The 24341-nt window shown below is 45.2% G+C and overlaps 2 protein-coding genes across 2 annotated transcripts; both read left to right on the forward strand.

The window, feature by feature from the left end:
• The first annotated feature begins 1323 nt into the window (after positions 1-1323).
• On the forward strand, positions 1324-4281 carry CCL14 (C-C motif chemokine ligand 14). The gene is made up of 3 exons (XM_063112765.1): positions 1324-1463; positions 3504-3618; positions 4053-4281. The coding sequence occupies exons 1-3, from the start codon at positions 1358-1360 to the stop codon at positions 4144-4146; spliced, it is 315 nt and encodes a 104-aa protein (XP_062968835.1). The 5' UTR covers positions 1324-1357; the 3' UTR covers positions 4147-4281.
• Positions 4282-6481: 2200 nt separating this feature from the next.
• Positions 6482-8868, forward strand: CCL16 (C-C motif chemokine ligand 16). The gene is made up of 3 exons (XM_063112767.1): positions 6482-6557; positions 8211-8331; positions 8757-8868. The coding sequence occupies exons 1-3, from the start codon at positions 6482-6484 to the stop codon at positions 8866-8868; spliced, it is 309 nt and encodes a 102-aa protein (XP_062968837.1).
• Positions 8869-24341: the final 15473 nt, after the last annotated feature.

Genomic DNA, 24341 nt, shown 5'->3' on the forward strand with positions numbered 1-24341 from the left:
GTACCACATTTTCCGTATCCACTCATCCGATGATGGACATTTGGGCTGGTTCCAACTCTTGGCTATTGTAGAGTGCTGCGATGAACATTGGGGAACAGGTATACCTTCGACTTGATGATTTCCATTCCTCTGGGTATATTCCCAACAGTGGGATGGCTGGGTCATATGGTAGATCTACCTGCAATTGTTTGAGGAACCTCCATACCATTTTCCATAGAGGCTGCACCATTTTGCAGTCCCACCCACAATGTATGAGAGTTCCTTTTTCTCCACAACCTCGCCAGCATTTATCGTTCAGAGTCTTTTGGATTTTAGCCACCCTCACTGGGGTGAGATGGTATCTCAATGTGGTTTTGATTTGCATTTCCCAAATGCTGAGTGATGTTGAGCATTTTTTCATGTGTCTGTTGGCCATTTGTATATCTTCCTTTGAGAAATGCCTCTTTAGCTCTTTTGCCCATTTTTTAATTGGGTTGCTTGTTTTTTTCTTGTAAAATTGTTTCAGTTCCTTGTATATACTGGATATTAATCCTCTGTCAGATGTATATTTTGCAAGTATTTTCTTCCACTCTGTTGGTTGTCTTTTAACTCTGTTAGTTGTTTCTTTTGCTGTGCAGAAGCTTTTTAGTTTGATATAATCCCATTTGTTTATTTTTCCTTTGGTTGCCCGTGCTTTTGGGGTCGTATTCATGAAGTCTGTGTCCAGTCCTATTTCCTGAAGTGTTTCTCCTATGTTTTCTTTAAGAAGTTTTATTGCTTCAGGGTGTATATTTAATTCTTTAATCCATTTTGAGTTGACTTTAGTATATGGTGATAGGTATGGGTCTACTTTCATTCTCCTGCATATGGATATCCAGTTATCCCAGCACAATTTGCTGAAAAGGCAGTCTCTTCCCCAGTGTATACGCTTGGTGCCTTTGTCAAAGATCAGATGACTGTAGGTGTATGGGTTAATTTCTGGATTCTCTATTTACATGGCCTTGTTCTGAGGCCCGGAACTAGAACTGGGCACAAGACACATCCTAGCCTTGAGGCCTTTTGCTAAGTCTGAGACACTGCATCCAACCCTTGTGCCCATGGTCTACACCTAAGGAAGGGCTAACATAAAGGAGTTAAACTTACTCCCACTAGGGATGGAAGACAATCTCCTCCCTTAAGTCTTGGTTCCCAGTGCTTCCTTCTGCCACCCTCAGCAAATGTGCAGGACATGAAATCGCTGAGGCATCCGCTGCTTTTCTACTTCCCTTCAAAATCTTAGTTCCCTTATTTAAAAAAAATATTTTGCCTCAGTGATCATTTCTCAACACTTCCTCACCCAGGAGCCCCAGAACCCCCACCAGGCCAGCTCTCCTCTTGCATGGGCTCTGGTAGGATGAAGGTCTCCGTGGCTGCCATCTCCTCTTTCCTCCTCCTCCTCATTATCACCACCGTTGCCCTAGGGGCTGAGGCTGGATCCTCCTCACGTGAGTGCAACACCTTGTCTTCCTTCCAACCTAGGCCCTGTGGGGAAATAAGCAGAAGTAAGGTGGCTGGGAGATGAGGAGGAGGGAATCTAGAAGGAGGTGGTCTGGTGTCTTCTTAAATGGGTTTCATCCTCACCCTCCACAGGACTAGTCCCGCTTCCTCAAGGCATGGAGTGAGGCCAGCCTGCCTCTCCACTCCCTCAATTCCTCTCTTTGCCATTATGCAAAAGAGTGGCTGACTCCATTTGGGGGGCAGTATCCTCTGGGAGATTGTAGAGCGGTGTCTATAGCCCCTCAAGGCCATTTTGTCTGCTGTCCTGCTGAGATGACGGCCTGGCATCCCCCCCATGCTGTGAGTGTGCTACTGCTTGGGTATGAGCTGGGGAAACACAGCAGTGTGGGGTCCTGCCTAGGCCACCTCAGCATGGGAGCCCTTAGGATGAGCTGCCTTTGCAGACAACCAAAGCTACTCCTGTCCCTTCCATTTTACCATGTTTCCTTTTCAGAAGCTGGTGGAAACATAGAAGGTCGTTGAAACAAAGCTAGTCTAGAGCTAATAGAAATCTGGGCAGTTTGATATGCCTTTCTGAAAAGCCATTTGTCAACTCAGAGGAACAAGATAGAGAGTCAGAGCCCTGAGTGGATCTTGGGGACCAACGGGTCTGGCATTCCATTCTCTGGATAGTGAGGATGATGCCTGGAATGGTGCTCTGTAACAGGCCAGGTCTTTCCCTTTCCACCCAAGCATCTGGCCACCCTCGGTGACCTCCAAGGCCATCGTGACACACATCCACATTTCTGTCCGGGTTGGTCAGACAACATGCACACACCTGATTCTTCCTCTGTAACCACAGCATGTCCTAGTTTGTACAGGGCCTTGCCATGGCCTGCAGCACTCTTCCCACTATCTCCATGATCCAAGCTTGGGGTGACTTCGCTGTCACCCCCTTGTATCTCCTATGAGAACCATGAAATTATGAAATTTCACAGTCAGAAAATAATTGAGGGCCAGCCCATGGCTCACTTGGGAGAGCGTGGTGCTAATAACACCAAGGCCACGGGTTTGGATCCCTCTACAGGGATGGCCAGTTAGCTCACTTGGGAGAGCGTGGTGCTGACAACACCAAGTCAAGGGTTAAGATCCCCTTACTGGTCATCTTTAAAAAAAAAAAAATTGAGAAATCACTTAATCCAGAGATTTTTTAAACTTTTTAGACCATGAAACCTTTTCTTCAAGCAAAGCCTTCCATAGAGACCCAATATGTAAATCAGAAAAAAGGGCTGAATGGAGTGCAATCCCCAAGATATTGCTGTCCTATGCAGCAAGACAGTCCCTGCAGTACCCAGAGCCCCAGGGAGTTCAGTGTAAAAACCACTGACCTGGTCCAAAAGCCTCATTTCCAGAGAAAGAAACTATAAGTGAAAGTTAAATGGTCACAGCACAAAGAAAGCAAAGGTGAGGTCAGGCTAGAATTTGGGTGTCCTGCTTCCAAGGCCATTGTCCTCAGATCGTGGTGTGGGCATCCTTCCCTCTCTGCAGGCTATGGGTTCAGTGGGGACACGGGCAGGATGGGGGACCGGGAGGGTTGGGTCTGCATTCCCAAATGGCATGTCTCCCAATCTTCACTAGGATTTATTCCAAATATCCTCCTCATTGGAGCATCTTTCCCAAATAAGGCATGCAGTTTGTAGGACCTTGAGCAGGTCACTAGCCTTCTCTGCCAGTCGACACCCCAGGAATGGTGTATGCTCAATGAGGAGATCCGGGTTTGCTGCTCTTCAATCCACAGTTGAAAGTTATCAGCCAGTCTTTCCAGAAGGGGGTGAAGAAAAGGAAGGAGGGTGGTTGCTGATGAAGGAGGAGGGAAGAGGAGCTAAGGAGTACCCTGGAGAGGGAGAAGAAAAGACTGAGCTTCTCCAAAGTCCACTCTCTGAGATCAGCAGGGCTATCTTCTCCTTCTTTCCCTCTTCCACCCCATGGGGTTGCAGAAGCAGCCAGTAGTATCACCTTCGACAGGTTCCCTCACGCTTTCTCCGCAGGAGGACCTTACCACCCCACGGCGTGCTGCTTCACCTACATTACCCACGCACTCCCGCGTCGCTGGATTACGGATTATTATGAGACCAGTGGCCAGTGCTCCAAACCCGGAGTTGTGTAGGTGGCACCCACACATCACACTGGGGGAGAGGGAGCCAGCAGGGCCTGGGGGACAGGGAGGATGGGGACCCCCACGGCGCCTCCCAGGCATGTCTACACAGGGAGAGGCAGCTGAGGAGCAACCTGGGGCTTTCTGGCTGGAGCATGCAGGAAGCCATGTGGAAACTGGCCCCATGGATGCGAGGCATCAGGGGAAGGCAGGAGAAGGCAAGAGGGCATTTCCTTGGGGGGACACACAGACTAGATGGGTCTAGGAGTTTTAGGGTATGAACAGCAAGTCTGAGAGAGGCGACTGGCCCCGAGCTGCCTCTAATAAAGGAAGGAGAAACAGTCCAGGTTGAGGTGGAATTTTTGGGAGGGAGAGAGGACAGCCTTTCTCTTCCTGCTGCTGGACCCCTAGGTTTGTAATCCTTCTCCTTGTTGCTCCACAGCTTCCTCACCAAAAAGGGCCATTCCATCTGCACCAACCCCAGTGACAAGTGGGTCCGGGACTACATCAAAGACCTGGAGGAGACCTCTGAGTGACCCAGAAGTAGTGGAGAAGGGTGCAGCTCAGAGACCTAAAGAGAAGAGGCTAAGGCCCCCTCCCACCCCCAGCTTTTGGCCCCAGCAACCCCCTGGGAGCTGCCCTGCCTTGAATTAAAGACCATTCATGCCTTCTCTGCTCTCATTCAATTCTACTAAACTTACTCACTGGCAGTGGACCGAGGACATCAGTGAGCCCAGCCCGGATGTGGCGCCCCCTAGCATCAGGCCTTTCTCTACAGAAGTTTCAGAGTCTGGTGCAAAACAATGAGTCAGACCTGCAATGGAGGTAGTGAGAAACTGAGCAGAAAGTGAGAAGGAAACTCAGTGTAAAGGCCACCTCCTGAACAGGTACCATTTTCTTAGTGCTTTCTACATTCTACACACTCTGCTAAGCAGCCTATATGAATTATCTTATATAAGCTTCACAACAAGTGTAAAAGCTAAGAATCATCCTCTGATTTTACAGGTAAGTCTTCATAAAGGCTTCTCCATAACAGTCAAGCTCCACAGTCCTTTTCTCTGTGCTCTTCCCAAGGCCTTTCATCACTGCTCTCTGGGATAAGAATGATTCATGGACACACTTCAGCAAATCCTTCCCCCTCCACTTACACACACCAGGTCATACTATACTGTTTTACTCATTTTTCTGTTGCCCATAAGGCCTAGCAGAAAGCCTGGCCCATACCAGCTGCTCAGGAAATGGATAGATGGATGGGTGGATGGATGGATGGACCAATGGGGACCCCCATGGTGCCTCCCAGGTATGTCTACACGGGGAAAGGCAGCTGAGGGACAACATGGGGGCTTTCTGGCTGGAGCTGATGGAATAAGACAGGAATCAAGAGGGGGGCTATGCTCCAAGAATAGGCTGTGAGCCCCACCTCCAGTGCTCAAGGAGGAGCTCTGTGTGCTTGGATTAGGAGCATGCCCAATGTAGAGACTATGACCACCCTCCGCTGGCCTCCAGCCTTCCACAGACAAGAGATTGTGGACCAAGGCAAGGGCCAAGAGGGGGCCTGCATGCTAAAGCTACACCCAGGCTTCCTCACCTCCATAAACAGAGGTTGGGGGGCACCCCACATACATAGCTTACCTACCTTCACAAAAGGCCACAACTTCACCACCACTAACTGCCTTGAGCCCAGCAGGACTAACTGCATTATATGTTTTGCCTATTTATGAGCACTCGTGCCCAGCAGTGAGCCCCATAAAGATCTGCACATTCCCTATTATTATGCCCCTGCCTCCCACTACTCCCAACCTCTGAAACACATCCCCTATGCCTCTAGAGTTCCCAGTCCATCAACCACAAAATCCCCCATATCTTCCATCTCTTCTCTGAAAGCTGCCTTCAAAGTGGAAAGGGGCCCTGAGGCAATCTGAAAGAGAGATGATGCTGTGAGGCAGGCCCAGCCAGAGCCCAGGCCAGCCGGGCAGAAGCCAGAACTCTGGACCCCAGAAGCAGGTTGTCAGGAGCACAGTGTTGGAGCGCCCTCTGCTGGTGATGATTGGCCACAGTGGCAGAGTTGGACAAAACTGTACAGCGGGCACACAGAAAGGATCAGCCAGCTACACCTAGAAATCAATCCAGAGTCCAAGGTCCAAAGAGATAAATAAAAGCATCTACAAATTAACCAAACACATCAGTTACAAACTGGACTCAAGGATCAGGCACATTGTTTTTTCAGAGTGTTAGCATAATCTGTGACATAAAAGAGTGAGTTCAATAACGTGTCCTTGGACTAGCGATGGGGGATGTCCCTCTCAGAGACCACTAAACCCTACCTTTGCCTCAGTCTGTGCTCTCTCTAATCCTGCTTTATTCTCACCCTCCCAGAGACCAATCACCTGGGGCAGTTCAACCCTTCCTTCCCCTTCCCCAACACTGAGATGGCGGCAGGTAACATGGTCAAATCAAATGGATCTGGTTTTCAGTACTGCCTATCCACCTCCTTCCTGTGTGACCTCAGACAATTTATTTAACCTTTCTAAGCCTCCACGGCCTCAGCAGAGTAATAATCGCTACTTCACTGTCTTGAGGATTAAGTAAAATTGGGCATGCAAGGTGGCTGACACAGTGCACATTCACCACACATTCCTTCTCCAATTTATTCCTTCACACAAATTCAGACCTTCCTGAATTCAGCTTTGGGCTGGGCTCCGTCCTCCACTGCCCTCCCTTTCAGCAAACATCGAGGTCCGTTGTTTCTCCTCCTCCACCAACTCTGAAGCGGTCAGAGTCCAGAGGGCTGAGCAGCAGGAGAGCGAACAACCAGCAAGGAAGCCATCTCCACTCGGCCCTCCGCTGAGGCTGTACTGCCCCACTGAGAGGATGAAGGTCTCCGTGGCTGCCCTCTTTCTCCTCATCCTCATCCTCACCACTGCTTCTGCTTCTTACAGTCAGTCAAGTGAGTCCACTTGTCCCTGCAGGGCAAGAATGAGAAAGGGGAGCAGGGAAGCTGCCAGAGAGGTGACAGCTGCTGTCCTCAAATTCTCCCCTCTGTAAGTAGAGCTGGGCTCGGTCCAGATCCTTCTGGAGTTGAGCAGTTCCAGGAATCTGGGTCAAGGCTTCCTCAGGAGTCCCAAGGATAGAAAGCAGGAATGATCATTTAGGAGGAGGAGCCAACGAAGTAGCAGAAAATGCAATCAGAAATGCGTGTAATGAAGGGGAGGGGACGTGGGTGAATGAGAAAAGCAATGGGTGCTCTGGGAGGATGAGTTGGGAGAAGCAGACTGATGCGATCACTTGGGACTAAGCCCAGGATTGGGGAGTCCGAACCTAGACACCTCTTCCTCACAGTGGCTGGCATGGATCACTGGGACCATTAGACAACCAAAATGAATCCCTATGGGATGGCCAAGTGTGCTGTTTGGGGATCGATGGGCTCCATCTCCATCTCCCAGCCTAAGACTAGATATGGTCTGCAGAAAAGAGAAAAGGGGTTGAACAGATTTGAGCTGTGCGGAGAGGGGAAATTGGCACCTGTGGAGAATTGGGTTTGTTTTGACCACTCCCTATCCCCTGTCTCCACCATCATTTATGAGGATCTGGTGAAAGAGGAGGGATGAAGACACACAGCCTTTCCACGTACCTGCCTTTAGCTGCCCCAGCCTTTCTTTTTTACCCTGAGCGTGCAGTCTGGCCTGACTACCTGTGTAAACACTCAGGGGAGCAAGGGCCAGGTGCATCATGTAATCTGCCCACATACTCTCAGGATGACCCTGGTCTTTGTAAACTTTGCTTTGAGATCCAGGCACACGAATGTCATTTACAAAGGGACTGTGTGTAGAGTCACTTATGAAGGGACTCTGTGTGTCTGGTGGGTGGAGGGAGCAACAATGGCCAATCAGGCCAGTGCAGTGGGCTCAGGCTTCAAGGAAGAGAAAATGGCCCACAAGCTTTGCCACTAGCTGGAGGCAAGGGATCAGGCTACAGAGGAACTTGTACTCTGCAGGTTTGGGGGCGGCCTCTGGCTTGACCTCCTGTGTAGTTTCCCTAGCAGATGAGTAGTCAGGGGAGCTCAAGGGAAACACATCAACAACAACCAATCAAGTCCAGCATCCTGCAAACATCAAAGAGGAAAAAAAGAGCCATTTCCAAGGCAAGAAGAGTGTTCATTACTACCATTTGCTCTTAATGATAATAAGCACTGATTGAGGATTTCGGTGTGCCAGGCTCTGAGTTAAGGGCTTTGAAAGCATTTTCTCAACTAATTCTTACCATAATCCTAGCATGTAACATGAGCTCAATACACGTTTGTCAAATCAAGTCGTGAGTAGACAAAGAGTCAGCAAGCTCCCTCCTGGTTCACGGACAAGTGTGAATAGCTAAGTCATCTGTACTTGATGACCCTCATTCAGAGGCTGAAGGTTCTACATGTGTGTCCCCCAGATGGGTTCAACTTTTTCCCTTTCTCTATTACCCATCAAGCTGTCACAGTCCCTGGTAACAGATGGCTTTGCTATCACAGGAGTGGAATGCAATTGATGGGAGACAGAGGGGGGCAGCTGTGTTCTCCCTCTCTGCCTCCCTGGCTCAGCTTGCAATGTGATTCCTTCAGAAATGCCTGAGTCAGTGAATCTTCCATCCAACTGCTGCCTGAAGTTTCATGAGAAAGTACTGCCAAGGAAGCTGGTGGTGGGATACAGAAACGCCTTTAACTGTCACCCGCCAGCAATCATGTAAGCACTTCTCTGCAGATATTTCTGTAAAGAGGAAAGCGAAACCTGGGGGCAGGAATGGGATACACAGAACCAAGAGGTCTCCATGCTAGAAGCAGTGGAGTAGTGGCCAAGGGTTTGGGCTTTGAATTACAGGGGCATGGGTTTAATTCCTGATTTTGCCACTTATAGCTGTGTGACCCAATAAATGGCAGCCACTATGAAACCCAAGACTGAGGGTCCAGGTTGAGTGGGGAAGGGACTGAGTGAAGAGATGATAAAGTCTCAAAGCCAGAGAGGGAGGCCTTCTGAGGAGATCCAGACAGGGGAGGCCTAGGGAGGCCTTAAAGAACGTGAGGTGAGGCCCATGTGAGCCAGAGGTGGGAGTGTGATCTGGACCCCTACCCTACTCTGCAGCCCGTGACAGTCTAACTCTGCCTCCACAGCTTCCTCACCAAAAAGAACCGAGAAGTCTGTGCCAACCCTGACAACAGCTGGGTCCAAGACTACATCGAGGATCCCAACCTACCTTTGCTGCCCTCCAGAAACTTGGCCTAAGTTAAAATTATTACATCAGAGAAAGGACGAACCCAGCTCCTCAGCTCCCCATGATCAGGCCTCAGTGGAAGTCTAGGTTTGGGGAGAGAAGGAGTAAACCTACGTATGAAAACACAGTCAGCCTTGTGGTCTAGCACAGTCACATTCAAACAGCCAATGATCAAAATAAAGGAAAAGTATTTCAAATATTTTCTCAATCTTGGGAAGAAATGCCAAAGGAAAGGGGGCAGAGATACATTCTTAACACACAGAAAAACATCTTTCACATCCTTCTCCTTGCTCTGCTTTCAGTTCCTCACCTCATCCCAATACACCAGCCATTCTAAATACTGGATACTTTCCAACTAGCCAAACTGCCTCTGGCCTCTGGGTCTTGACCCATTAACAGACCCCCAGAACTCTTAACTTTTCCTGCCCATCCTTATCCCTTTTCTGGACCTTTATTTTTTTTCTATGATTCTTTTCTTTCAAAAGGTAACTTTTTCTTAGCAGATCAGGGTGGGAATATTCACATGTTAATCACTTTGGGCCCTGTCCCAGGGGCTTTGCTAGATCCACCCACATTTGGTCTTTCTCAGGGTGGCATGGGTACAGAGAGTGACCAAAACAAAAGAAGAGGCACACATCTCTAGCTCCCCCGCTAAGCTTTGCCCACCAGGGAAAGGGTGTTAGACTAGGTTGGGGGCACACCTAGTCCAAAACTCAAGCATGCAATAAATAAAATTTCCTTAATTGCCAACTTGATTCCTAACTTCCTGCCTTTTTCTGCTAGGGTGAAAGAAGCTTAATCGCAGTACTTTCAGGGGCGTCACATTTCTTGGGAATTTTGTCAAGGCTCGGGGCTGGCGGGTTTACATAGCACCAAGCCCAGATATATTTGTTCAGTATCCCCTTCTCTCTCCTTCTCTGTCTCCAGCTCAACAGCAGGGAACTGACTCAGCTCCCTTGCCTTCAATGTTCTCCCAAAATGCTGTTGTGAAGGCAAAACAAAACTCAGGCAATTAAAGCTAGATAATTAACAGAAACAAATAAATGTAGTGAAGTGATCATTCTGAAAAGTGGCCATTCAGTGAATTGGATTCTGGTAAACTGGCCTATAACTGCCCCCAGTGTCCCTTTCCCGCATCCCCCCTTACCATGTTGGCAATACAAGAGCCTTCCTCTCCACTCCAGACTGAGCGAATCTACCCAATAGCCACCTGACCCAGCTGCCAATCAGACGCTCACAGAGATTTGAAATTCGGACCTGAGACACACAGACTGGTTGCTGTTGGAGCAGAAGTGAGTGTCTGGCAGCATCCCAAGGGAAGAGGTCTATACACTCCTGCCCTAAAATACGTGGAGCTACCCTGCTTCCTGTCCACGCTCCAGGCTTGGGGCTTTGGCTAGTGCTCCATTTCCAGAAGATGACCCAGCATCCTTCCCATTATCCCTCTTTAAAAAAAAAAATTCCTGAAGGGCCACGGTGGCATTTAGCACCTCTGGAATAACCTTTGTTGATTCACTCAGTTCCGGGGCCGTGTGCACGCGTATGTGTTAAAATATACATAACATAAAATTTAGCATTTTAGTCTTTCTCTCTTTTTGCTGACTAGTACAGGGATTGAACCCCAGACCTTGGTGTCATTTTAACCATTCTTAAGTGTACAATTCAGTACGTTCACTTTGTTGTACAACCCATCACCATTATCCATCTCCAGATCTTTCTCATCATCACAAACTGAAACTCCATACGCGTTAAACCCTAACTCACCATTCTCCTCTCCCCCAGCCCCTGGTAACCACCATTCTGCTTTTTGTCACTGTGAATTTGAGTGCTCTTGGTACTTCAAATAAGTGGAATCATACAGCATTTGTCCTTTTGTGACTGGCTTATTTCATTTAGCACAATGTCCTCAAGGTTCGTGCATATTGTGGGATGTATCAGAACTGCATTCCTTTTTAAGGCTGAATAATATCCATTGTATGTATCTACAATATTTTGTTTATCCAATCATCTGTCACTGCACACATGGGTGTCCCCCCTTTCTTGCTAGCCAAAGTTAACAGATCTTGGTTTCTGTTACTTGCACCAAAAGCACCTTAACTTGTACAACAACCCGTCAATCACCACCATGGCCAGGCAGGGGCTCAGAGGCCAGTGAAGGCTGGATGCTCTGCCCCACACGTTGCTGTCCTTGTTCCTCCACAGGGGGCCAGGGCTACCTGCTTTAGTCCCTTCCTGGGCTGTGAGCTCCTGCTCCTTGATCCAGTAATTTCTCTTCACCCTTCTTGCTATCAAAGTTCAGGGGTTACAACTATGATCAAAGTCCTCCCTCCAGGAGCTCACAGCCTGGGGGTGACATAATCACTAACAAATACAGTGTAGTCAGGCACAGACTTCTGCTTGCCGAGGACAAAGTAGACATGAGGGGAAGGAAGGAGTGGTGGTGGCGGGGTTAGATTAACACAGGAGCCAGAACAACAGAGTGTACACCCAAAGCAGCAGGAAGTTTCAAAGTCCTTAGTCAGGACCAGGGTCTTAGGGTACCAGAGATCAAAGGCTTAAAAGGCAAGATAGGGCTAAAAACAGGAAGGACAAGGCCAGGATTCTTGTAAGCTGAAACAGAAATGTAATGCTGTTTGTTTCTTTCTTTGTTGCATCAGAGGAATTCAGGGTTGAGATGTCAGTTTGAAAACCTGACTGTTTGGAAGGCTATATATACAAAGTCAAATACCTGCCCCAGAGCATAAATAAAGCTTGCCAGAAACTTCTAATGGGTCTTGCCAGAAACTTCTAATGGGTCAGAACCCAAAGAACTTTTCTCAGGTGCACTCAATTGTTTTTAAAGAGGGATATTCCTGTCCTTTCAAGGGAGGTAGATAGATGCCTGACTTTAAACACATGCGCACACACACACACACACACACACACACACACACACACACACACACACACACACACAAAGGACTTCCTCATTCTGATACACAGGAGTTTCCAGCCCTGGTCATCCTAAAGCAAAGATCTCACCAACATAAACCCACTCCCAAACAGTTTACATGGCTGTCAGCATTGTGGAATGTGGGTGGCTAGTTACATGGGGGAACCAGTTGGGGCAGAAAGGGAAGAAGATGAGGAAGCCACTCTGGGTAATACAAAGAGCATTTTACTGGGAATCACAGAGGACTGGTCACATGTACTCTTTGTATGCAGCCCACTCATATACCATGAGGACTTGGACCAGATGACCAGATGTCCCGAGTCTGGTTTCAGCAGGCCTATTAGAAATGTTATTAGGCCTCCTGAGATGCGTGCATGCATGAGTGTGAGCAACCACTGAGAGTCAGCAGTCTGAACAGGCACTTGGGGGACACAGTCAATGCAATGGTTTAAAAGCATTGGCTCCTAACTTGACAGACAAATCTAGGTTCAAATCCCAACTCTGTCACTTACTTTGAAGCCTTGGATAACTACTAATCATTCTAAGCCTTGGTTCTCATTTGCAAAATAGGTCAATAATGCTACCTACCTCCCAGTGTTGAGAGAATTAATACGTGATATGAGAGAGTGCTTAGCAGATAATAAGTGCTCAGTAAACAGGCCTTATTATTCCGGTATCTGACTTTTCTATAGGACCATGGAATGTAGGACAGAAAGAAGCTTTCCCTCACTGTGAAGATTCATCAGTCTATTTCTGTTGCTTATAACAGAATACCTGGATCTGGGTAATTTATAAAGAAATGAAATTTATTTCTTACAGTTTGGTGGCTGGGAAGTCCAAGGGAACACATCTGGTGAGGGCCTTGTTCTTGGTGGTGACTCTCTATGGTGATGCAGGGTGTTACATGGCTAGAATGGGCTGAGCAAGAGAGAGCTAACCCTCTCACCACTTGCCCTCTGTGTAAAGCCATCAGAACCATGACCATTACTCCCTGAATAGATCAATACATTCAGAAGAGCACAGTCCTCACAATATAATCACCTCTTAAAGGCCCCACCTTACAAATATCATGATCAGATTTCCCATCCTCTTAGCACTGTTACAATGGGAGTCAAGCTTCAATGAGTTCTAAGGGGACATTCAATCCTCAGCAAAAGATAAGGGAACTAAGTCCACAGAAGGAAAGTAACTTGCCCAAGGTCACACCACAAATCACTGGCATACCTGGCACTAGAACTGGGGGCTGCATTTTAAACAGAAGAAACCTCTTGCTGTGGGTTGAATTTGTGTCCCCCAAAGTCCATGTATTAGAAACTTAATCCTCACTGTGACAGTGTTAAGAGGGTAGGAAATCCTATCATAGTAATTGAAAGGTGGGGCCTTGAAGAGGTGATTTGATTGTGAGGATAATACCTTAATAAGTGGAATAAGAAGTTGATGGTTTAATGGTGGTTGTGGGCATGGTTCTGAGGGCTTTAAAAGGAGAGCACGTGAGGAGCGATGTCTCTCTCTGCTCCGCCATTCTCTCAATGTGACATCCGGCATTGCTGTAGAGTCAGTCACCTCACCAGAGGTGTTTCCTGGACTGTGGACTTCCCAGCCTCCAAAACTGCACACAATAAATATTGTCTCTCTACAAATCACCCAGTTTCAGGTATTTTTGTTATAAGCAACCGAAATGGACTAATACATCTCTGATCTACACCACCCTGAGGCTTGTATGAGCATGGGGAAGATTGGTGTCATCCAAATAAGGAAGCAATTGTTCAAAGCCTCAGGCCTCCTTTTCCATGACCTGGGCTCCCTGGAGAGCCTGACTTCCATTCAGGTATCTTCTGATTCTTTCCGAGAAGACTCTGAATAAGTAACGGTCAAATGCAGAAAGGGACCTTGAATTGCTCCAGGTATTTATTAGTGACAGCCTTATCCTCTCTGAGCCCAGTTTTCCCATCTGCAAAATGAAGCTGATATCTTAACAGGGCGGCTGTGACAACCCCCAGTCCCTGGCATAGGGTCTGGAACAAGCATTATAATAAAATGGAAAACAGTATCGATCTCTTAACAGCTAAAACATGAATCCCTCTCGTGGAGAAAACAACCTTTGCTAAGAAAATGCGTGGGCAACCCTAGTTAAGGCAGGAAACTCCCGCAGGACATGGTTATAGACTGGAGCCAAGACTTTAGAGGAAGGAGTGAAGTTGCTCTGAGTGAACCAAGAAGAGGAACAGTTTTGCCCCTGAGAGGTGGAGGGGAGGGAGAGAGAGAAGTTGGGGAAGGGGATGGAGGCTGTATAATGAACAGCAGAAGGGCCGGCCCTGGCTCACTTGGGAGAGCGTGGTGCTGACAACACCAACTCAATGGTGACGATCCCCTTACCGGTCATCTTTTTAAAAAAAACAGCAGGACTTCCCCTTTCAAAAGTTCCATCAATTATTTAGCTCCTGGAATACTTGATTAAAGCACTTGTGAGTGCTTTGGGCCAAGGCGATGAGGGAAAGGACTCCATATCAAGGATAACATAGATGTCATGGCCAGCACCCCCAGAACGAGGAGTAAGAGATTGAGAACTTGTGAAGTAAGTCTTTGGGGACTCACAGAATTCTCATGGAAGCTTTGGAATGTAGAATTGGGAAAATGAAAAAAATCCCAAGCACCTCTCAAGAGCCAAGGACATGACTGAATGGCTTCTTTAGACTGGATAGTGACAAAGGCCTTACTGACAAGGTCACATATAACTCAAAAGTTAAATGCCTAGAGCACATCAGCCATGGCAGGACCTGGGGAAGAAAGAACTTTCCAGGCAGAGGGCACAACTTTCCAGTACAAAGAGCCTAAAGCAGGAACTAGCTTGGCACATGCAGGCAGATGGCTGGAGCTTGGAGGAGGAGGAGGAGAGTAGCATGAGTATCAAGGAAGGCAAAAGCAGGGCAGGGAGGGTTTTGTAAGCCAGAGTAAGGAGGGTGCAATTTATTTCGAGAGAGGTAGGAAGCCATTGGGGAATTTTTAAGCAGCCAAGAGAGATCATTTGATTTACATGTTTCAAGAAACATTGGCTTCTGTGCAGAGAAGAATTACTAGGAGCAAGGGAGACTAGTCAGGAAAACACAGCAGCAGCTACAAATGACAGTGGCTTGGACCAGGGAAGTAGTGGTGGAGGTAGCAGACAATGAGCAGATTAGAGAAATGTTTGGGGATAGAATTGAAATGATTTACTGAGAAAGATTTGGACTCGAGCAACTAGGTGGGTATTAATGCAATTTATACAGGTGGGGAGGTCTGGGAGCAGGGGGAGCAAATTAGGGGGCAGAATCAGGAGTTCTGTTGGGGCCATTTTAAATTAAAGATGCTTCTTAGGTGTCCATGTGGCCATGTTGAATAAGGTATTGGCTATGTGGGTCTGCAGTGCCAGGAAAAGGTCAAGCTGGAGATGTAAAGCCATGGGACCAGATGGGGTCAGCCAGGGAGACTGCATAATTAGGCTCAGGAGCATTCAAACATTCAGTGGCAGAGTAGAGAAGGAATAGCACAAAAATGGAATGGACGAGTGGCCAGTGACATAGCAAGAAAATCAGAGACTGTGGTACCCTGAGAGCCAAAAAACTAAAATAATTCAAGAAATTGAGAACAGTCAAATATGATAAGTGCTGCCAAGAGGTAAAGGAAGAATAGAGAAACAGCCATTGGATTTGACCCATGAAAGTCATTGGCAACCTTGGCAAGAAAAGTCTCAGTGGAAAATGGTGACAAAGGTCCAACCAAGAGGCTGGAAAAGGTAGGGGGAAAGGGAAGTTGTAAGAGGTTGGTTAACAGATACAAAATTACAGGTAGATATGAGGAATAAGATCTAGTGATTATGATTATAATTAACAACACTTTAAGCGGGGTCCTGGAGCATGGTAAGGATTTGGAGCTGCTGAAAAGTAATTGTAGTCTGACTTGATCTTAGGAAAATTAGTGAGCAGCGCCACCCGGTGGTTAAAAGCCACAATGTCTAGTCTCTGAGTGTTCTTAAAGGGCTCACAAACTGTACCATGTCTAAGACCAGCTTGTGTATAAACCGAGCTGCTAAGATGGCCCCTCCTGGTGCCCACACCTTCCCACCTGTCCCTGCTTTCTCCCCTTCTGAAAAGAGTTGAGGTTTTTAGTACACACCGAGGACACAACATATAAAGATCCTGCTCTCATAGAGCTTACCTTTTAGTGGGGAGATGGAGAGACCATACACAAATATACACAACATCAGGGTCTATAAAGAAGAATGAAGCAGACTAAGGTGACGGTGAGGAGTGCAAAAGACAACTGTGTACTACCTGATGGGACCCACCAATAGAACAATTTTTAATAAGAATCTTATTAAGTTCTTATTAAATGTATCACCCTAAATTCTGCTTCCAGCATGGAAAACTGAGCACCTAACAAAGCGATCATTCTGCAAGTAAAAGCTATAAAGTCTGGACAAAATTTTTAAATACAACTGAGAACTTGGGAGACTGTACAAAAGGAGGCAGATTTTGGAGGGACATTGAAAATTGCAGCAAGCAATAAGCATAGAGTAAGTTCCTATTTTTTTGTGACTTTGGCCTGAAGGCAACTACACTTGCTGTGGAGGATGCTGCAGGGTTGACTAAGACTCTAACAGGAAGTTTGTGGTCTTTCTGGCCAGATAAACCAGGGGAAGGAGCCTGAGGCAATAGTGACCACTGGAAAGTCAGGGGGAACCACAGAAAGGAAAAAATCAACAAAGGGGAATCCCAAATTCTTTGTATAAACTTAGTCCAAGTTTCTGGCTGACCTTGAACCATATGTACTTGGGGAAAACTGAAAGCAGTTTGCAACTAAACTTAAAGAACTGAACTAATATCTGATCCACTGCAGGCATGAAAGTTTGCAGTTTGAATACAACTAACTGTCAATAGTCTGAAAAAACAAAAACAGCAAAACTCTTCAGACCAGTATACTAGAATCTAGAGTCTCCATCACATAATAATCACAATGTCTAGGACACAACCCCAAATTATTCAACATATGAATGGCCAGGAAAATGTGACCCAGTTTCAAGAGAAGAGACAATCAATACATGCCAACCCTAAGATGAACCAGATAATGGCATTATCAGACAAGTACTTTAAAGCAGCTACTATATTTAGTGAGGTAAAGGAAAATATATTCATAAAGAATGCAAAGACAAGAAATCTCAGCAGAGTAACAGAATTTTAGAGCTAAAACTTCTCTTAAAAATAATGCCGGCCCTTGGCTCACTTGGGAGAGTGTGGTGCTGACAACATCAAGTCAAGGGTTAAGATCCCCTTACTGGTCATCTTTTTAAATTAATTAATTAATTAATTAAAATAACATTAAAATATATCTAAAATTTTAAAATTCACTAGATAAACTTTTTTTTTCTGTTTTGTTGTTGTTGTTTCCACTGGATAAATTTAATAACAGAATGGAGATGACAGAAGGGGACTGTCCAGTTAGCGCAGTTGGTAAGAGTGTGATGTTATAACACAAGAGTTCAGATCCCACACTGGACAGCTGGAAAAAAAAAAAAAATGGAGATGACAGAGGAAAGAGTCAGTGAAGTTGAAAATACATCAATAGAAATTATACAATCTGAATAAGAAAAAGAAAAAGATTCAAAAAGAATAAACAGAGCCTCAGAGACCTGTAAGAATAATTTCAAAAGATGCCATATGGATACTTAGAGCCCAGAAGGAAAGGAGAAAGAATGGAGTGGGAAAATATATAAACAAATAATGACAGAAAACTTCCTAAATTTGGTGAAATTCATACATTTACAGATTCAACGTAAGCATACCCCATACAGGATGGATTCAAAGAAACCCATGCTTAGACATATCAAAGTCAAACTGCTAGAAACAAAAGATAAAGAGAAAAATTTGAAAGCAGGAGAGAAATATTACAAATTATATACAGGAAAACAATAATTTGAATGACTGAAGACTTCTTATCAGGAGCCATGGAGACCAGAGTACAAAAGAACAACATCTTTAAAGTGCTGAAAGAAAATGTAAGAACCCAAATGCCCCAAGGGATCACACCCTGATCACATAAGTCCTTCTCGGCCACACCCCATCATGGCGCTGGTTGCCCTTCTCTTCCGTACTCTCCTTCCCGCCGGCGCGAATCGCACGCCAATCAGCTCACCCCAAGCCCCATGCGGTATGCTAAGTAGGGATTGTATTTTAAGCCAATCAGCCTTCCCTAAAAGCCCTGTATATATGTGTGTGTGTGCTGCCTAATAAATGAGCTCTCTCCGGTGGCTCATCAACTGGTGTCGACTCGTCCTTTCAGAAAACCTATCACCACAAGTGAGATAAAGTATGCCTGATCAGTCAGTCTTCCACTCTGGAACCAGAGGTACAGGAATGGGAACTCAGTAGTAAATGCCTATTCCAGCTCTTTTTTCTGGTCCATGCACCCAGTATAAAAGTGGTAAATGAATTTATTTTAATATGCCCACAGTCAAGAGTACTCAGTTTAGCTAACCTATTCCAGAAGGCCAAGGAGCACTTAAATTGGCTATAAATTACTGAGGCAGGCCTGAAGACATCATTCTGTGGAGAAGCCTCTAGGCCTTCAGTGAGAAAGAGTCAAGAGGACTGGGTACATTGGAATTAAGATTCTCAAGCAAAAATGACAAACAAACATTGTCCCCGGCCTCTAGCGGACAAGTCCAGGGGAGATAGGTATCTCAATCTGGGGAATAAAACTGAGATAAAGTCTTAGTCTAAGAGCAGTGATTAGTGGATTGGGGGATATTTTGTATATAGTAACAGGTTATCTCATTTAACTGTCAACTAACTAAGCCCCAGGAGAACCTCCCCCCAGAGAAGAGATTGAAGACTTTGAGGATCCTAGAAAAAAAGATGAAACAGCAGTGGGTAAGAGCCTTTATCTATCTCTCCAGGGCTATCCTGTAGAGAGCAATAAATAATTCAGTAAGATCAGCCTTACCCCTGGTAGCAACAGCAACTGACTGCAGAACCAAGAGCCAAAATACGGACTGACAATAGCACAGGAAAACCAGGTCAGCCACAACCCTTCCCAGAGGTGGAGTGGGGGTGAGGAGCAGGGTTGGGGTAGATATTCTCAGACTCTTGGCTGGGAGTCTGAGAATTAAAAATGATGATTATCTACAGCCATGATTGATCTCTCTAATCCCAGGCTGGGCACTCAAGAAGCAGTTATCCAAGCATCAGAACACTGGTGTTATAACATATGACTATATTTTAAATCCTTTTGAGGACCCATAGCACAATCCATGAAAGCAAAATTGGGTGGACTGTGAATACCAAAAATTCATTTTCATACCTGGAGTCTACCACAAACCCCACTGTGCCTGAGGGGTCAGGTGAATGACTCTGGCTCCAATACATTGCCCATTTTGAAACTTTTTCAGGAAAACCAAAGGCCAAGCCACTTACCACTTTAGACCAGTCTCGAATACCAAAGATTATATACTTTGTCCGGTGGACTTATACAACAACCAACCACAAAACCTCAGTGGCATACAAGTATTTCTTTAGCTGGCTGAGGGTTGAATCATCTAAACTGAGTTTGGCTGAAACAGCTCAGCTCTGCTATTTGTCCAAAAAAGCCCATATAATAAACACTCACAGGAACACACCACTAAAGCTGGGTTTATTCAACTTGTTGCAAGAAAGGATGATACACAACAGCAGATGTGAGGCACCATGGTAAAAAGGAGTACAAAGGGGTTTTTTGTAAGGTTTGGGCTTTTGTTGAGTGATTCTAAGGAGGGGCTAGGAGCAGCTGGGATTAGCTTAGCAATTGGGATTCCCAGTTATCTTCATTCAGAGAGTAGGAGAAATGAATCAAGGCTGGGGAAGTCATTGGTAAGAAAGCAGTAATCACTCAAAAGAAGGGGATTGTTCCAACATATTTAAGCTGCAATGTGACCCTGGGGAAACATTCTTTTCTGTTGGTTTTGCAGCATGCCCTATCAGTGTTTGTTATCACAGTCTGATTATTAACAGGGCTGATTTTTACTTTCTCAGTTCTGAGCTGATATTTACTCTCTCATGTCTCATCTTCTTCCTGGGTCCCATGGGCTAGCCCAGGTATGTCCTTTGCATGGCCATGGCAGAGGCACGAGAGACACAATCTCAATTGGGTGTGTACTTTTCAAGCCTTTGCTTGGTCTCACCTGCTGAGATCTAATTGGCCAAATCAAGTTTCATGGCTAAGCCTTGAGTGACAAAGTCAAAAATACACCATAAAGTCATATGGCAAAGAATGTAGATGTATTGGCCAATTGCTGAAAGGGAGCAAAGAACTGGAACAATAATCCATTTTACCACAGTGTGACCCTGGGAAAATCCCTTACATTCTTAGCTTTATTTTCCTCTATCTATAAAATAGTCCCTAGATAACAGGGTTGTTGAGAGAAGATTAAATAAATTAATATATATAGATGAGGTTCAGGACACACTACCCCGAATATGACTAGGAGACAGAATATGCCACCCCATATATGCCTTTTTAGCGTAAGGATTATTTTGAACTGATTATTTTGGGAAACAGCAGACACAGAAGCTTTGAGAAAGAAAAAGTTACCCTTTTGTAAGAGAAATTTACATCTAAGAAGAAAATTTCATTTGTAATAGTCTCTCTGTACCAGGAAGAGAAGGATGGCTCTAAATCACTAGTAACTATTATTAATTACTATTATTAATAGAGAAGGCATCAAATTAAATCTTCATAACAACACTTATCCTTGTTTCATGGTGCTTTTCCTGGCCATCTCGTCATAACTGGGCCTTCCCCACACCCTTCTTTGTTTCAGCAGAAGATGATACTTAAGCCAACTCTTAGAAATTTACCTTCCCTGGGTATCTTCCATGTACACATGAGGTACGTATGTTGTTAAACTCGTTTGTTTTTCCCTTGTTAATCTGTCTTTTGTTACAGAGGTCTGTTCCAACAAAAAACTCAGAGAGGATAGAGAAAAAATTATTTTTTCCTTCCTTACACTATAAAGAACATATGTTATCTCCTTTGATACAGTAATCCTAAAACAAGTTCCCCGTGTTTCAATGCCTGTTTTCCTGTCCTAAAACAACCTACATATGTGAATCCCAGAAAGCGGCATAGGACACCATGGCTCAAAGAGGTAAAGTGACTTGCCCAGGATCATGTACCTGATAAGAGGGGAAACATACTGATGTGGTACAGAAAACACATTTTGTGGTACCCCAAAATATGGCACATTAGCATACTGAATTTTTTTTTTTTTTTTAAAGATGACCGGTAAGGGGATCTTAACCCTTGATTTGGTGTTGTCAGCACCACGCTCACCCAGTGAGCTAACCGGCCATCCCTATATGGGATCCGAACCCGGGGCCTTGGTGTTATCAACACCACACTCTCCCGAGTGAGCCACGGGCCGGCCCAGCATACTGAATATTTTAAGCCAAAGGAAATTGAGAAAACTACAGAAGCAGGCAAGTCTCTCTTTCTCTTTCTCTGACCTTTCTCCACTGAAGCACAGTCATAAAAGAATTCCCTCCTATACCCGAAGCCAAGAAGAATCTGAATGAACAGGCCTTGCTAGGTCCCCCTCCCCTCAGTTTATTACCATTAGGTCCCACCTCCTTTTTGTATAATCATACTTTTATATGACTGTCCATTCTTCATCAAACCTAAGCATAAAAATCTAGTTTGCCCTGGGTCTTTGGGTTTTCATTGCTGAAGGCTCCCATGTCACATAAAACTTTGGTTAAATAAATTTGTATGATTTACTCTTGTTAATGACTTTTGTTACAGGGGTGTCAGCCACGAAGCTTGAGATAGGTGAGGAAAATATATTACTTGTTCTCCCTTACAATTCCCAGCTCTCTTTAAAGCTCGTGCTTGTCCTCTGTACTCCACAGTTTCACAATGAAAGTTTCACATCAGGCTGTGACTGATGTTGCTGGAATTTGGTTAAAAAGGGCCAGATTGTCAAGCCTTTTGAATGCCATACAGAGGGGTCTATAAGGGCCAAGGGAAGACATCCCCTTCAACTCCCTGAAGTTTCTTTGAAAAATCATCTGATAAATACAGATTAATAAGGCATAACAAATGATATTATATGACAGTGACAAGGGAGCCTTCAGAATGAAGATCCAAAGATATAGAGAAAATTGTCCATATTAATGTTTAGGGTCTATGAGGCAGGTACAGCTATGTAGAACTGTGATTGGACAAGAAAAGTAAGATCTAATGCCCATAGACTGAGTGGGGAAACCCAGCAAGGCCTGTCTGTTCAGATTCTTCTTGCCCTCTCTGTGTAGCATTCATTCCTCCAGGGTATGGGGCAGGACCCTTTCTGGAATGGGAGTCTTATGACCTACAATCAGACAAGGTAGGTCAGGGAATTTCTTTATGGCCAGCTCCAAAACAGAGATAGGGGAGGGGACTAGAGTATATCTATGACCCACCTTGGGAAAGAGGGATTCTAGTCTCCATAGCTTGCCTCCGGGGAGAATAGGCTGAAAGACAGGAGGGCAGGAGGAGGTCAGAAGAAAACTTTGCCTTTGAGACCACTTCTGAGGCCTTCACTCTGGGGTATCACTTTCTGGGCCCCAACAGGTCTGAATGTTGTTTCTTTTAAAATAAAGAGTTAGTGGGCCGGCCCGTGGCTCACTCGGGAGAGTGCGGTGCTGATAACACCAAGGCCACGGGTTCGGATCCCATATAGGGATGGCCGGTTCGCTCATTGGCTGAGCGTGGTGCTGACAACACCAAGTCAAGGGTTAAGATCCCCTTACCGGTCATCTTTAAAAAAAAAAAAAAAAAAAAAAAAAAAAGAGTTAGTGAAGGGGAGCTTTGGAGCCAGAAAAGTCTCAGTACAAATTGAAAGGGAGAAAAAGTAACATATTTTCCTCACCTTTCACGAAGTTCACGGCTGAGAACCCTATAACAAAAGGATAGATTTTAACAAAAGAAAAACATACAAATTAATTTAACCATTTTACATGACACAGGAGCATTCAGAAACGAAGACCCAAAGACCCAAGGAAAACTGTGTCTTTTTATAGACAGTCATACATAAGTATAATTGGAGGACAAAAGGGGATGATCTAATGGTAATAAACCAAGGGAGACTTATCAAGGCCTGTTTGTTCAGATTCTTCTTGGTCTCCAGGTACAGAGCAGGACCCCTGTGAAATGAGGATCTTATGATCTGCTTCCAGGGAGGTAGGTCAGAGAATTCTTTTATGGCCTGCTTCAGGGGAGAAAGGTGGGGGAGGAAGTCAGAGAGCAACCTTCATGTTTCTGCAGTTTCCTCAGTTTCCTGCAGTTTAAAATACTCAATATGCCAAGGTGCCATATTTTGGGGTAGCATGTTCTATACTCTGTCAAAATCGTGTTCCAGTAATCAATAGCTGTATAGCAAATCACCCTAAAACTTTATGACTTAAAAGAACAACCACTTATTATCTCTCATAATTTTTGTGGGTCAGAAATTTAGGAAAGGCTGGGCTAGGAATTTCTGGTTTGGATTCATTCATGTGGTTATAGTCAGATATTTTCTCTTTCTCTCTTTGTCTCCACATGTGTAGAATATACTATAAAGCATATGTACTTCACAGGGCCTGGTTTTCCAAAGTCTTGCAGTTTCAAATATTGACCTTGCGGAGGACTGGAAATTTTCCTCAGCCTATAAGTCTCTGGTGTGAGATAAAGATTTGTGGCACAGCAAGGTTGCTGGCTCAAGGACAGACTAGTTACTGGTTGTTATGTAAAGATACTGAGAAATTGCTATAAGAAGGAATGTTTGCTAAGATCAAGCTTGTGTTGATAAGACACTTAATTGTCTACTGGAATATCATCTGGCTTGTTTCACTGAAAGTTACCAGCCTATAGTGTTAAACTATAACCCCACCTATGTCTCTTCCTATAACTTCCTGGTCTGGAAAATAAATGCAGGAAGAGAAACCCAATTCGGTGTTAATTTCCTGAGGGAGGGTTGCCTCTTGCTGGAGGGTCCCAGGGAAGCTAACCACTTCGGGGCTTTTCACTGCTCAATAGAGATGGGCTTTGAGTGATCCTTTGCATCTCCGTCACCCAGGGGAAGCGGGGTGACAAATCCGTGGGGGGCGAAGCAACACAAAGCAACACACGTGGTGTCTCTACCATGGCAGCTCAGAGTAACTACACTTCAAAGGCTTCCAGAGCAAGAATCTCAAAAAGAATGCAAGAAGCTACATAACCTTTCCTAATCTGTCTCAAGGATACTAGGGATGGGGGGACAGAAGGAGGGGGGGTTGGGGATTGATAGGTCAGGTAAAGGGCATAAAGAAAATTATGATTTGTAATAATGAATATGCTAATAAAAAATAAAGAGTCATTTCACATTTATCTGTTGAGACAGTCACAGAAGTCCAAGAACAAAGGACATACTCTCTACCGCTTAATGGGAGAAACATCAAAGAATCTGTGGTCATGTTTTAAAACTACCACATCTCAGTTAACTCATCTGTAGAACAGAAAGAATAATAATAATATCTATCTCAAGAGGGA

The sequence above is a fragment of the Cynocephalus volans genome, chromosome 10 (genome assembly GCF_027409185.1).
Source record: "Cynocephalus volans isolate mCynVol1 chromosome 10, mCynVol1.pri, whole genome shotgun sequence".
Taxonomy (NCBI): Eukaryota; Metazoa; Chordata; class Mammalia; order Dermoptera; family Cynocephalidae; genus Cynocephalus; species Cynocephalus volans.